Raw genomic sequence first — 13173 nt, 5'->3', positions numbered from 1 at the left:
AACCCTTGGCCATCATGCCTCCTCGTAAAGCATCCACCACAGCCGCTCCACCGCCAGTTGCGGCAATCAGCACTGCAAGGGGTGTCAAGCGAAGTGCAGCAGCCGCTTCGGTCGAGCCCGAGAGCAAAGTGACTGCCACTCGAGAGGTAAAAGCTAAGCGAGGAGCTTCCAAGAATGTACTCAAGAATGCATCTGCAACACCTGTAGTATCCGCAAACATCACGACGGATGTAGAGATGGTGCCAGTGGAGAAGGAGGAACAGGAAGCTGCTCGACCTGCCAGCAGAAAGGGAAGAGCGTCTTCCACTGCTCCAACTTCTCAAGCTCCTGTCAAACAACAAAGCAGGACTCGAGCGGCCTCTCAGCAGCCTGCTGGAACATCTAAAGCTGCCGCTTCACTCAAGTCGCTTCGCCAATTTGTGCCCGTCATCGGCATGAATGCGCTCCCTCAACCCATCGTCCAGACAGGCATCTCATCCTCTTCGCCCGTGCAGGTCTTTGTATTCGGTACAGGAGACATGGGACAGAATGGATTGGGAGAAGATGCGCTTGGAGAGATTGTCAGACCCAGACTGCACGTGGGATTCAACGAGATGAATGCGCAAAAGGAGATCGGATCGCTTGGCATTGAACAGATTGCCGCAGGTGGAATGCACACTCTGGCAGTGGACAATCTCGGAAGGGTGAGTAGGTCGTGTTCCGGAGAGGACTGTGCACAGATCCACATCAGCTCATGCGGCCTCTCGCCTGCGCAATATCTCACGCGCAGATTTTGACGTGGGGCATCAACGACAACGCAGCACTCGGACGATCTACGACTCGTCAGCCTGGTGTAGACGCGGAAGTGTACGAGACTCGGCCCATGCCTGTGGAAGGGTTGTCACCGGATGGCAAAGGCTTGCTACCTGGACCATTGCCTCTTGGAGGTACAGAGGGACAGGTGGAGACTTTCAGAGCTGTTCGCGTTGCTGCTGGAGACAGCGTCAGTGCCGCTTTGAATAGCAATGGCGAAGTCAGGGTATGGGGAAGCTTCAGGGTCAGTGATGCTGCAGCGCGAGTGGCGCACAACACTTGCGAGACTGACACTGCTTCCACACTGACTTTACAGTCCAACGATGGTCCTATGGGCTTCGATGGCAGAACTGGCACAGTCAAGATGCAATTTACGCCAGTCTCGTTGCCGGGTTTGGGCAAGAATTCATTCTGCGAGATTGTATGCGGCGCGGACCACGTGGTTGCGCTGACCAGCAAGGGGCACGTCTACACGTGGGGCAATGGTCAGCAGTACCAACTTGGACGAAGGATCATCGAGAGGTTCAAGATCAATGGATTGACGCCCGAGAAGCTTCACCTCAAGGACATCGTGCACGTCGGAGCTGGAGCTTATCACTCCTTTGCCATCGACAAGAACGGCAAAGTGCTAGCTTGGGGGCTCAACAGTCTGAACCAGCTGGGCATCGAATCGGAGTCTCAGACCGACTTTATTCCCATGCCTACCGTCGTTCCTACACTCTCGCCGGTCCAACTAGGAGGAGCCAAAGTGGTCTCTGTCACGGGAGGCGAGCATCATTCGCTCTTTCTGCTCTCTGATGGCAGAGTGTTTGGGACGGGACGATGCGACGGGTGCGAACTGGGCTTGGCAGATGATCATCCGGCCAAGTTGGAGGTTTTGCAAAGGCGAGAAGAGTGGAAGGCTAAACGAGAAGCGGATTTAGCTCAAGAGATGGTAGAGTGGCAAAAGAGGATGGAGGAGAAGCGACTTCGACAGGAAGCTGCTGGGGACGGAGGAGGGATGATGGGTATGGTGATGAGTCAGGGAGATATGCAACCTACGCTGGGTCCTCCTCCCGACGAGTACGTCCCGCGTCCCGTCCACATTCCTTTCCCACCCTCTCCCGTCGATGGCAAACCGACGAGGATCGTGAAAATTGTTGCTGGACCCAGATTCAACATTGCCATCGCGGCAGATGGAACGCCTTACTCTTGGGGATTTGGAAATCAGGCACAGTTGGGACAGGGAGATGAAGAGGTCGTCGTCACGCCCACGCCCATCAGATCCAAACAGTTTGCTGGGTACAAGGCGGTCGACGCCACGGCTGGCGGACAACACTGCGCTCTGCTTGCTGTCAAGGCTGCTTGAGTCGAGCGCACCACGCGACACTGAGCACGCCTGAAGAGCCGCTCCAAAGCTGGCTTCTTATTGCATAATAGATTCTCTTTATCCCCAAAGAAGTCTCTTGTAATCTCACCCTACACTCGTTGGTAATGAGCGGGAAGGTTTTCTGGTGCTGTTGTGTACGCTGTGGTTTGAAGTGACGCTGGGGCGCATGTCATCTGAGCGATGCGAGAGAGTCAGAAAGTCAAAGCATCACCCATCAAAGGGCGAAGGGTGCGGCACGTTTGGCTGACGGCGTGTGCAATCCTTGATCGTGAATTGAACAACACGTCAGGCGCCCCCGCACGTGATGCGATGTGCCGCGCGGGGCCGACGAAACGTGTGTGACTCACGACTCCACCCGCGTGGGTGCAAGTGAGCGCCGGCGTTGCCTGGGAAGCACATCAGCTGCCCTTTCGCCCTCCACCCCCCCCTTGCCATCTCCAGCTTCGCTCATCCATCTTGCCTGCTCGCTCACTCAAAAGACCGACTTTGGCGGGCACTGTCGTCCCAACATCACGCCATGCCGCCGATCGGCCATCCTTTACGAGCTCGCGCAATCGGGCTCTACAAGACGCTCCACCGACTAGGTCGAGACTATCCCGATCCAAAGTACGATTTCCTGGGCAAACTTCGAAGGACGAGCTTTGCAAACGCTCACTTGACGGATGAGAAGGAGGTGCAAAAGTTTTTGGACATTGGAGAGTTTGTGAGAAAGGAGACGGAGACGCTTTATTTTTTGAAGAAATATAGGACGTTGAGGAGTAGGTACGTCAAGGAGGATTAGGGGAGACTTGTTGGGCGCGTAGCGACCCAAAGGATTGGAGCACACGATGAGTGAACGAGGTGAGGGGAGAGCGAGAGGAAGAGGCAGGGGCAGGGGTAGGGGTAGGGCAAGAGGAGGACACGGGACAGCGGCATCTCCACCTGCTGCTTCGTCAACCACACAAGCAGACTTGACACCCACCACCTCTCAGCGTGTGCGCAAGCAGGCAGCGCTGCCACTCGGATCTGTCTCTTGGGAGTCCGTATCACTGCAGCGGAGCGCAAATCGTGACGGCGCGCGGGCTCGCGCATCCGCCGATGATGCAGAGGAGGAAATGGACGTGGACGAAGGGCAAGGCGGCGGAGGGGAAGGGGAAAGGGAAGGGGAGGAGGAGGAGGATGAATATGGTTGGCTGAATGACAGGTGAGCGCTGGTGCATGTAGACTCGCAAAGTGCACCGAGTTCGAAGCTCAATTATCGCGCGTGTCTGTGTGACACTACACCATAGCGGCGAGAGTCTACGATCTGACTCTGCCGACGAGTATCGAGAGTCGCCTGAACCGCATCGCAAAGGCCGGCCTTCCACGAGCCAAGCACCAACAGGAGCTGCATCGCGCACAGATCCTCCATCGGACGTCTACGCTGGCTTTCCTGATCTGGAGCAACTGAATCTGACCGGTATGCCGCCAATCGGCACAACGCGAAGAAAGAAAAGAGATGCGAGGAAACGTGTGCAGCCTTCTAAGCATCTCATGGAGAGGCCGGCTGATTGGGCCAAAGCGAGTCAGAAGAAACGCGAGCTGGACCGCCTTCAAACTGAGCAGGAACCAGATCAGGAAGGTGAAGTCGACGCGGAAGATTTCGGGTGAGCAAATGCGACCAGATGATGTGTGTGGAGTGCGCGCGCAATGGTTGCGAAGCTGAGCAGCGTGTATTTGCTTGTATCCAGTCGTTTGATCAACGGAATAGCAAGTGACGCAGTCGATCCTGCATCGCGTGGTCCTGCATGGCGAGCTGCGCTGGGTGCTGTCGAGCGAAATGAGGACCTTCAGGATGGCGAGGAATTCAACGCATTCACCATCGAGGATGATCTGCGCGCTGCTGCTGGGTTCCGTCGTTTGCGAGCGCCCGTGAGTGGTTGCTAAGAAGCGATAGCTTTGAGTCATCTCGGTGCAGGCTGACTGCGAACCACCCTTGCTGCAGGGTCAGGTAGCTAGGACTCGTAGACGTGGTTTGGGCGAAGAGAATTTCTCCGACGAGGTCAAGCATTTGCTGATGAAGGCCAACGAAGCGTACATCGACGCTCGCTTCCCCGAGGCTATCGAGGCGTTGAGCAACGTCATCCGTATCGAGCCGACGGTCCGCTCAGCATGGGGAACGCTTGCACTGATCCATCTGGACGACTTGCGCAACATCGAACAGGGTCTACAATGTAGGGTCATCGAGGCTCACTTGACCAAGTATTCGCTGGAATCGTGGAGAGAGATCGCAGAGGCTAGTGAAAAAGCGCATCTGCACGATCAGGCGGAATACTGCCTTGGTCAAGCTGTACGTAACTCTCGAGTGAAGGACAAGTCGGACGTCATGGACCTCATGTGGCAACGCGCCAACAAGCTCAGCGACATGAGCGGCGTGCTCGATAATAACACAGCCGATGCGGATTGCGATGTAATGCGGTGCAAGCAGGCCGTGCAGGCCTTTTTTCAAATCCTACATCATCGTCCTCACAATCCCGACATCATTCAAGCCGTTGTGCCGCTGCTCTGCGCACTGAACCGGTACGATCGGGCTGCCAAGCTTCTTGTGGAAGCAAGGGAATACAACCTGGCAGTGTTTCCGGATCCGACGGAAGAGCCAGACGCCGCGCAGGGAGAGGCCTATCAGCTTCGCCCTACTTTCGGGAGCAACGAGATTGTATCTCTCGCCGACATCTACCTCCGCCTAGGGCGCCCGGTAGATGCGCTAGACACGATTCGCGGCGGAGCTCGATGGTTGCAAGGTCGCGCAGAAGAAGAGTGGTGGGACGACTTTGACTCGGATGATCGGGAGTTTGACCTGAAGAGAGAGGAGGGAGGACCCAAAGGCATTGCGAGACCCGATCCGACCCGTCGCGTCATGGCGGCACCGGTTCATCAGCTGGATCCAGCGATGCGCGTTCGCCTTGGCCTGATTAGGGCAGCTCTCAAAGACACGGAAGAGGCAATGTTCCATTTCAGCATCTGGAAAGCGGAAGTTTCGATGAAGGACAAGCTGCAATGGGAAATGTTTAGACAGGTTGGCAGGGCATTGGTACAGAACGAGTTGTGGGCAGAAAGCGAAGAGTGGGTCGAAGCCATGCTCTTATCCCAGATTGAAGAGGTGCGCGAGGAACGGACAGCACTCGCCTGCTACGCTCTGCTGACCATCGCGCGAGACCCCTTTCTTCAATCTGCAGCTCTGCACGTATGACGTAGCGCAGCTCTACGCTCAGAGTCTGCAACACAATGGCAGGCTGGAGGATGCTATTTCCCAATATATCCAACGTGAGTATGCTTGCATGCTTCGCTGTTTCACACAGGTCTCTCATTTCATCCTGCTTGCCTCATTTGCAGTCATTGAACAGTGCCCGGATGACTTGCAAGTGCGCATTTGGCTTGCTCAGACTTACGAGGCGAATCACGAACGAGACAAGGCGATCGAGGCGCTGCGCGAACGTGAGTATTGTGTGCGCACTGTCTATTACCGATGCTCGTGTTGAACCTGCTTCTTCATCCACGGTATTCCTGCACCTCAGTTGTCCGTCTTCGTCAGGAGCTTCCAAGCACGGACATGGATGACGCATCTGCCCTCGCAGCTTCTGCCACATTCTTTCGTGAACACAAAAGCAGGGGTCGTGGAACGGTTCATCCTCACTCTGCACACTCGAGGCGGGTCACGGCTTCAAAGGAAGAGAGAGCAAGGCTTTATGAGGCTCGCCAGTACGAGATTCGAATCAGCTGGGCCGACATGGAGAAGAAAGAAGATCAAGTGTTTGTAGAAGGATGGTGGAGCCACGATATGCCTTTCGAGTCGTCGCAGAAGCTACCTTTGCTGCTGGGCGAAACCGCAGAAGAGCGGGAGGCTCATCTTGTAGCGTGCTCCGAATGGCTCGACCTGGCCCGAGGCCTGACCGATGGCTTTTGTGCCGTTCGAAAGCTCTTCATCAGGGACAAGGGGTTCAAATCTGAACAGCAAAGCGACCGTCGAAGAGATCTCCGATCAAACTTGGACAGGCAAGCCAATTCGCTGATCTCGCGCATCAGAGACAGCCTTGTCGAGGATGGCCATCCCGTTGACCCTGATGCAATGGAATTCTGCGGAGTACACTTTGACGATTGGCTACTTCTCTTCATGAAGGTAAGTGAGCGAGCGCACTTCAACTTTACGCCCAAGTCTAATCTCATCTCTCTGATCCGTACGCTCTTCGCGCCACAGTATGCTTTCGTCTTGACAAAGATGGGCAACGTCCAAGAAGCGTACGAGATACTGTCCCATATTGCTACGGTCAACGTCTTTTGGAATTCTCAGGATTATAGTCTAGTCATCAACTTGACTCATGTCGGTGCGTGCTCTCCGCAAGCGACACGTATTGCAGACGATTGACCCGACGTTGACCTTGTCTGGACTTGTGTTCACGACATGCAGCTTGCGCGCTCTACGCTCGAGACGCCTATACGATGTTGGAGACTGCTCGTCAGCTTGCCGTCACCTGGCAGTTCCACGCTGAGCCTCTCCGAATCGTAACCACTCTGGCCAATACGTTGGGCTTTTATGCGATCGACTCTTACACGGCGCCGCACGCGCAGAAGAGCCTTTTGCGAAGGAATCGTATTCACGAAGCCATGGTAGCGCGCGAGCCGCACCATTTTAGGAACGATCGTTGGGTGGTCTTGTCGAGCCTCAGCAGACCGTCTGGTCGGCGTGGCGCAGAGTGGGATCGCCAAAGCGATGACGAAGCGGAGGAAGAGGAAGCGGAGAGTGCCGAGGCAAATGACGCTCTGAAGAGTGCCGAGGAAGCGCTTCTGGCTGCTGATCAAGCCTTTGAGGAGAAAAGCAGAGCTTTCCGGGCAAGGTATCGTCGCCCGACGCAGTTCAACGCGCCCGGCGAGATTACCTATGGGTCCCTCATGCTTGGCACACTCAGTTGGCAGGCGTCACTAGGTGAGTCTATTTCTGCTTCCTTTCGGTATGCTTGACGCTGCTGAAGTTTCATGTGCAGCGTACTGGCTGCGAGTTTTTGCAAAGCATCAGCACGATCCTCTTGTCTCTCTAGGCGCTGCAGCAGCCTGCCTACAAAGAGCTATGCAGCGGCAGGTTGATAATCGACAACACTTTGTGCTTCAGGTGAGCAAATTTCAGCGTCTGACGCAGGAGCTTGGAGCTCACACATCTTTTCTGAATCAGGCGATCACTCTGCTCGCATCTTATCGCAAACTGCGTCACCCAAAGAGTGTCGAGGTGGAATTCAACTTTGGACGCGCCATGCATCACATTGGACTGAACCACAAAGCAGAGGTACACTACAGACGCGCGCTGGAGCTGCACGATGAGTGGGAAGCACGGGCCAGAGAGGGCGGCAGCGCAACGCCCGACGACCCGGACCCACGCGAGCGAGGATTCGACTGCTATAGAGAAGCAGCTCACAACCTATCCATGCTCTACACTCTGTCTGGAAATCCGCACTTGGCCCGCGAGATTTACGAGCGTTACCTGACCCTACACTGATCTCTTGGCATAATCTACCATTTTCATCCTTGAACTTTGTTCTAGAACAACTTGAGGGTGGTGGGTACTTCGGAGTGGCCTGGAGGCCTGCGCATCTGAACGTGCACGACGTGCTCAGGGAAATGCTGAAGCTGTTGGCTGTGAGTAGACGGACGAGAGGAGTGCTCGTGGCTCGTCGGTGAGTGGGGCTCGGTCGGGTGGCTGCCTTCGAAGAGATGCAGCTCCTTCGGAGTGTTACGGCCCGTGAACACGGCGTGGGGGTACCACATGCGAGTGCCGTCCGCATTCCACTTGAAAAGGTACGGCTTGATAGATCCATCAGGATGGTGGCCCAACCCGACGACGTGCTTCTGCTCCTCCGAAACTTGCGTCACTTTGAAGGCGTTCAAACCAGCGTCGTGGGCAAAAGCGGACGAGTGCGCCGCTACCGCAGTCTGTGTTTCTTTTGGCAAGAGGCCAAGGTGTTCAGACGCGATGACCGGCGGCAACCTTGGCAGTGCTCTGCCTTCAAGCTGGGCACACGTTCGAGGTGTGTCAGCGTCGTACGAATGGTCTCTTTGGAGAAACTTGACGACTTACAGCAAAAGAGTCCTTCATCACGGGTGCGGCCGATACGATCCCGGCAGCAGCGATCGCTCCCAGGAGCAAAAAGTTTGGAGGAGCTATCTGCATATCGCTTGTTTGAGTTGCTGCGTACGTGAAGGTTGAGTCCAGCAAGCGAACAGATCGTGCGAGTTTCAAAATGGCTGGACGAAGTTGAAGATCCTGCGCGAGGCAATGGTGCGCAAGGCAGTGAAGATGGAAGAAACAAAATGTCGAGCGAAAGAAGTGGAAAGCGAAGGCTGTCCAAGAGACTCCGCCAACAAATCGTTTACCTTGCGGCGGCAAGGACTCATAGGACTCGTGAGGTGGAAAGGTGGGTATCATCGAGTCTCTGTTCTTGTTTAAGGCTTTCTGGAACTCGAAGCATCTGGCTAAGCGCCACCATTGTGGCGATGCCGCTCTTCGCCTGCAGCGTTTCGATGAGGACTTTCCATAGCAGCTCAGCCACGGTCCACTCGGCGAGAGGTTGGCCACCGTAGGCTGTACGCAATCGGCGCAACTTGCGCCGAGGTGTTGACTCTGCGAGGAATTTCACCTTGCCGCGCCTTCGCTGGCTGGCCGTCGGTTGCTCAATGGTACACTACCCTTATCTCGCGGCGTTGCTTGGAATCGGCGGACCGGTCGGGCTAGAGCGGGAATGACAAGCAATTTCAAAATTTGCCACCACCGCTCTCGTCCTCGTCACTGCTCCTTTGCCGTTCTAAGACCATGTAAACTTGCAGCTCATACCTGGCTCACATTGTCTTCTAGCTTTGGCAGCTCTTTCATGCGCTCTTCTGTCATGGTCACAATGCTCTTGGAGCGCAACATGAGACGGGGAGTTTGTCCATACGGTTGCTCCACCAACAAGTTAGTCCACTCCAGCAATTTAGCGCAGACGTCTTCGGTGTGTTCCTGAAGCGCGGTGATGCAGTTGCCTAGCGTAAGATAGCAGTGTCTCTTGCTACAAGTTTTGGGAGCAAAGAGAAGGGGGCTTTCGAAGCCAAGGTTGGTGCGATGACGGGGCAGTTGGGCCTGCTGAGCGCCTAGAAAAGCTCGTTGCTACCTCAAGCTCTCCTTGATGCTTTTGTGAGCAAATGACAACCTAGGCTGGAGAGACCTCGAACTCATGGGGGCTTCGTCAAATGAGTGTGGAGGCTTTGCGGATGGGTGTACTTGAGAGTGTGTGATTTCGTATGTAAGCGTGCATGAACTTTGGCTCTGTGTTGAAACAGAAGGCTGAGGTGTGTCGTGTGGTGATTTGCAAAAGGTTTGTGCCACAAGAAAAGCAGACGGAGGAGAGAGTAAGGTAGGGTGTGTGTGGAAGGGGGGAAAAGGGGGGAAGACAATGGAGAGATCGTAAGACAGGATTCAAGCTGAAAGTATCGAGGCTTTCCAAGTCATCAGAGCAAGGGGTGATCTCAAATTTGGATCGGCCATGCTTCCTGCATAGCCAGGCCCACGGACGTGTCCGGCCAACAGTCGCGATTTAGCTGCCATGCAGTGATTTTCCACCTCCTTCAAGGCCATCTGAGTTGTGCATGGGGCCATTCAACAATTTGCTGCTGATGCCGCGAGAAAGCGAAACAGCTCTACGCTTCCAGCAGTGCTCAACTGTCAGCAATGGGTAGTCGGCAAAGCCTTCAAAATGGGCTGCTGAATGGAGCTGGCTGGAGGGGTCATTGATGAAAGCGAGCACGAAATGTTGATTGCTAGTATGGTGTTGAGCGTCAAACTCAGACTCTGAGGAATAAGTATTCACCCAGCAATGATGAGTCACGCAAGCCTTCATAGCACGCCGAGATGCGCCTTCCAAGACATTTATTCGACTCGAATCTGTAAAATCAGACTGCGCTCCAGCATGGTCACCTCATCGATTCACGTAACTCCCAAGGAGCTCTCGCAACACAAAGAGAGGGCCAGTCGGAAAGAGATTGGCTTGGCGGATTTGGACAGGCAAGCCATGGGAGACACTCGGCCAGCACCCAAGCATCATGCGGCGGACCAGTCACGAACGACAAATGACCATGTCGCACACAGTAATGGAGGCAAGACGGTGCTAAATGAAGGAGACGAGATCGCGCGAGGCTTGATGTCTTCTGGCGCCATATCATGCGACAGTGACGAGTGATGTTGTTGCTGGACATCAACGTAGAAGCTGTTCAGGCACATCGAAACGTTCGGTCAGCGCAGATCCTTGCTCCACCATTTCTGCACAGCAGGTCATGAACTCACCAAGTTGGACATCCCGGGAATTCAATTTGCACCGCACTACTACTGCGTCCCAGGCGTGCTGCAAGGACTGTGACAATATGAGCTATGTGTAAGTTTGGAGCCCCTTCAGGACCGTCAATCCATACGGACCACGAGCGCTTTCCTGACTCACGTGTCCTCCGCCTGTTCAGCAGCAGCGCGGCGAGCGCTGGTAGGAGCCAGAGCTATAGGCTTGTAGCGCTGAGGCATGGCCAGGTGTTGTCCGGTAGGCATGTTACGAGGAGGCGGTCTTCTTATGGCCAAGATGCTTGCGTCTTGCTCCTCCTATGGCCAAGATGCTTGCGTCTTGCTCCTCCTGCCGAACTTGGCGTTCCTGGTTCATGGCCTCGCGCAATTCTGATGAGAGTTGCTGCCACAAAGATTCCGCTGGACTGGATGATCGGGTCCAAGCTGGCTGCTTGCGTCCTTCCAATCGAGCCGAGGTCATCATGGCCGAGGTACTTGCAGCGCGCTCCTCCTCACGAGGCTGCTGTTCCTCAAGGAAGCTTTCACGAGGTTGCGAGATTCGGTCCCTCAGAGATTCTACCGAAGCACACAAATTTACAGTTTGGTCCCAAGTAGCTAGTGTTGGCTTTCCAATTGGGAAGACCTTGCTCCCTCAAAGAGGACAGATATTACGTGTCAGTTTGGAGCACCTTCAGGACCATCTTTCCATACAGACCACAAGTGCTTTCCTGATTCACAAGTTCCAGTCTGTTCAGCTGCATTGCAGCAAGTGTGGGTAGGCACCAGAGATATAGGCTTGTGGCGCTGAGGCACAGCCAGGGCTTGTCCAGTAGGCAGATTTCAAGGAGTCAGGCTTGTGAGATGCAACCATTGGGCCAAGTTGTGATATCTTTGAAGCAGACAGACCGTCAGAAGGTTGAAGCAACCATTCGGCCTAGGCATGCGCAATGCGCAACATTGATGTATACTCTGGAAAGGTACCATCATTTTACGCATCTACTTTGTGCGATGACGTGAGGTGTATTCAACTTCAAACGTCTCGCTTGTGCGGGGCCGCTGTGTAGGGCGGACACAGGGAATGGGGGAGAGAGAGAACGACACAAACGTTCACCGAGCAGAGCCGAAGAAGGCGAACGTGAAGACTCATAAGAAGGTTTGGGAGACTGAACTGATGGGACCTTGGAAGGTCCATCTGGAGCAAGTCCAAGCGCATGCGCCAGCTCCAAATGATCGGGATGCTGGGTGCTGTACTAGACGCAAACGCGCAACCACACCACAGACGACCAGAAGTCAGTGGTTGTAGCTAGTTAAATCGACGACTAGTCTGATACTCCAACTCACGTGCTCGACAGCTAGCCTTGGCTTGGCTCGTCGACCTTCTTTCAATCTACTGGTTGTCCTTCGGGGCTTCGCGAAAACCGAGCAAAGCGATCAATGATCTGATCGGCGTTTCAATGTGGCGCAGCGGCACTTACTGCCCTCAGAGTCTTCATCCGTCTTGCCCTTCTCCTTTTCGATAGCCATAGTGACACGCAGATCAATGCGGTCAAAGACTGGGATAGGGATAGAAGAAGCAACGCAGACCTTAGTTTGGAATTGTTCACAGACCTTGAGCTGCTCGCTCTGCCTTCTCACCTACGGTGGGAGCAAGACCAAGCTTGAATCATGCTCTCTGCTTCTTCGTGCCATTTCCAAAAGTACAGGAATGCATCGTCTGTGGAGATTGCGATCATAAGTGCCAAGGATGCAGCTCTCAGGTGGCTGCAAAACTCACCGTCTTGCGTAAGCTTTGCAAGTCGGTTGGTGGCAAACATGAGACTTGCATCGAAGTTCCCTCATGGTTTGCTTGGCATTGTGGGGCTCTCTGCTGTTGCGAGCATCCATCTGCTGTTTGAATTTGCTAGCAAGATTGCGAACCCAAGTGCAAAGCTTGTCCAGAAGGCTCAAGTACAGGAATGCACCGTCTGTGGAGATTGCAATTGTTAGTGCCAAGGATGCAGCTCTCAGGTGGCTGCAAAACTCACCGTCCTGCGTAAGCCTGGCAAGTCGGTCGGTGGCAAACATGAGAGCCCAATCGAGCTCCCCGCAATCGCATCGAAGCTCCCTCATGGCTTGCTCGGCATTTTCGGCGTCTCCGCTGTCGCGAGCATGGATCTGCTGCTTGTATTTGCTGGCAAGATTGCAAGCCCAAGTGCGAAGCTCGTCCAGAAGGCTCACGACGCTCGGGAGGCCGTGATAATTGGTGTCCGCAGCTTGTAGGATTTCGTTGACGTTGTCAACAGAGAGTTTGTTGGCCACCAAGAGATTGCGCAGGACAGCGGCTAGTGCGCCATGTCAATTGCTCTTGTGAGCAACGTGCTACTGCTGGTACTTGCTAGCAAGATCACCGGCCCAAGCACGAACGTTGGGAGGCCTTCCTGCCAAGCCAATTGCTTCCTACCTTTCTCTTCCCATGCCTTTTCAATCACGCTTGTCAAGATGGCAAGTGAGCAAGGCAGGAATTCCAGCAAGTCTGTCTGCCTCCAACACCCTACTGCAACTAGCCAGCTTCAGCACAGCACTGCTGCTACAATGAAGCAGAAGTGCGGCTATGTCCCAGTGGCAGAGCGTTGTGGAACCATCGACAAGCAACTCAAGCCTTCGCGATTACGCTCAGCCTTCCCGCAAAGCCAATCGTATCACACCTTCTTCCTTTAAAGCCTTCTTC

At 54.6% G+C, this 13173-nt stretch overlaps 4 protein-coding genes across 4 annotated transcripts; 3 read left to right on the top strand and 1 right to left on the bottom strand.

The window, feature by feature from the left end:
• Positions 1–236: 236 nt before the first annotated feature.
• Positions 237–2140, top strand: IE81DRAFT_295810 (RCC1/BLIP-II; the record flags this gene model as incomplete). The annotated part of the gene is made up of 3 exons (XM_025512111.1): positions 237–683; positions 770–1036; positions 1109–2140. 3 exons carry the CDS (start codon positions 237–239, stop codon positions 2138–2140), a joined length of 1746 nt encoding a protein of 581 aa, XP_025365939.1.
• A 433-nt stretch (positions 2141–2573) lies between these two features.
• Positions 2574–7739, top strand: IE81DRAFT_327152 (TPR-like protein). Its single transcript, XM_025515025.1, has 11 exons — positions 2574–3344; positions 3430–3786; positions 3871–4051; positions 4125–5279; positions 5356–5443; positions 5513–5614; positions 5695–6296; positions 6375–6501; positions 6585–7100; positions 7159–7283; positions 7344–7739. The coding sequence occupies exons 1-11, from the start codon at positions 2989–2991 to the stop codon at positions 7662–7664; spliced, it is 3930 nt and encodes a 1309-aa protein (XP_025365937.1). The 5' UTR covers positions 2574–2988; the 3' UTR covers positions 7665–7739.
• Positions 2679–2942, top strand: IE81DRAFT_295814 (hypothetical protein; the record flags this gene model as incomplete). The annotated part of the gene is made up of 1 exon (XM_025512112.1): positions 2679–2942. One exon carries the CDS (start codon positions 2679–2681, stop codon positions 2940–2942), a length of 264 nt encoding a protein of 87 aa, XP_025365938.1.
• Positions 7740–10238: 2499 nt separating the features above from the next.
• IE81DRAFT_332801 (hypothetical protein) lies at positions 10239–13005 on the bottom strand (the record flags this gene model as incomplete). Its single annotated transcript, XM_025515342.1, has 9 exons — positions 10239–10404; positions 10482–10643; positions 10739–11042; positions 11467–11716; positions 11808–11845; positions 11942–12101; positions 12241–12353; positions 12491–12787; positions 12907–13005. Coding segments are annotated over 9 exons (1589 nt in total), but the record flags the coding sequence as incomplete, so codon positions are not given.
• Positions 13006–13173: the final 168 nt, after the last annotated feature.

Source organism: Ceraceosorus guamensis (assembly GCF_003144195.1).
Source record: "Ceraceosorus guamensis strain MCA 4658 unplaced genomic scaffold IE81scaffold_189, whole genome shotgun sequence".
Classification (NCBI taxonomy): Eukaryota; Fungi; Basidiomycota; class Exobasidiomycetes; order Ceraceosorales; family Ceraceosoraceae; genus Ceraceosorus; species Ceraceosorus guamensis.
This window is presented reverse-complemented; position numbering and strand designations above follow the sequence as displayed.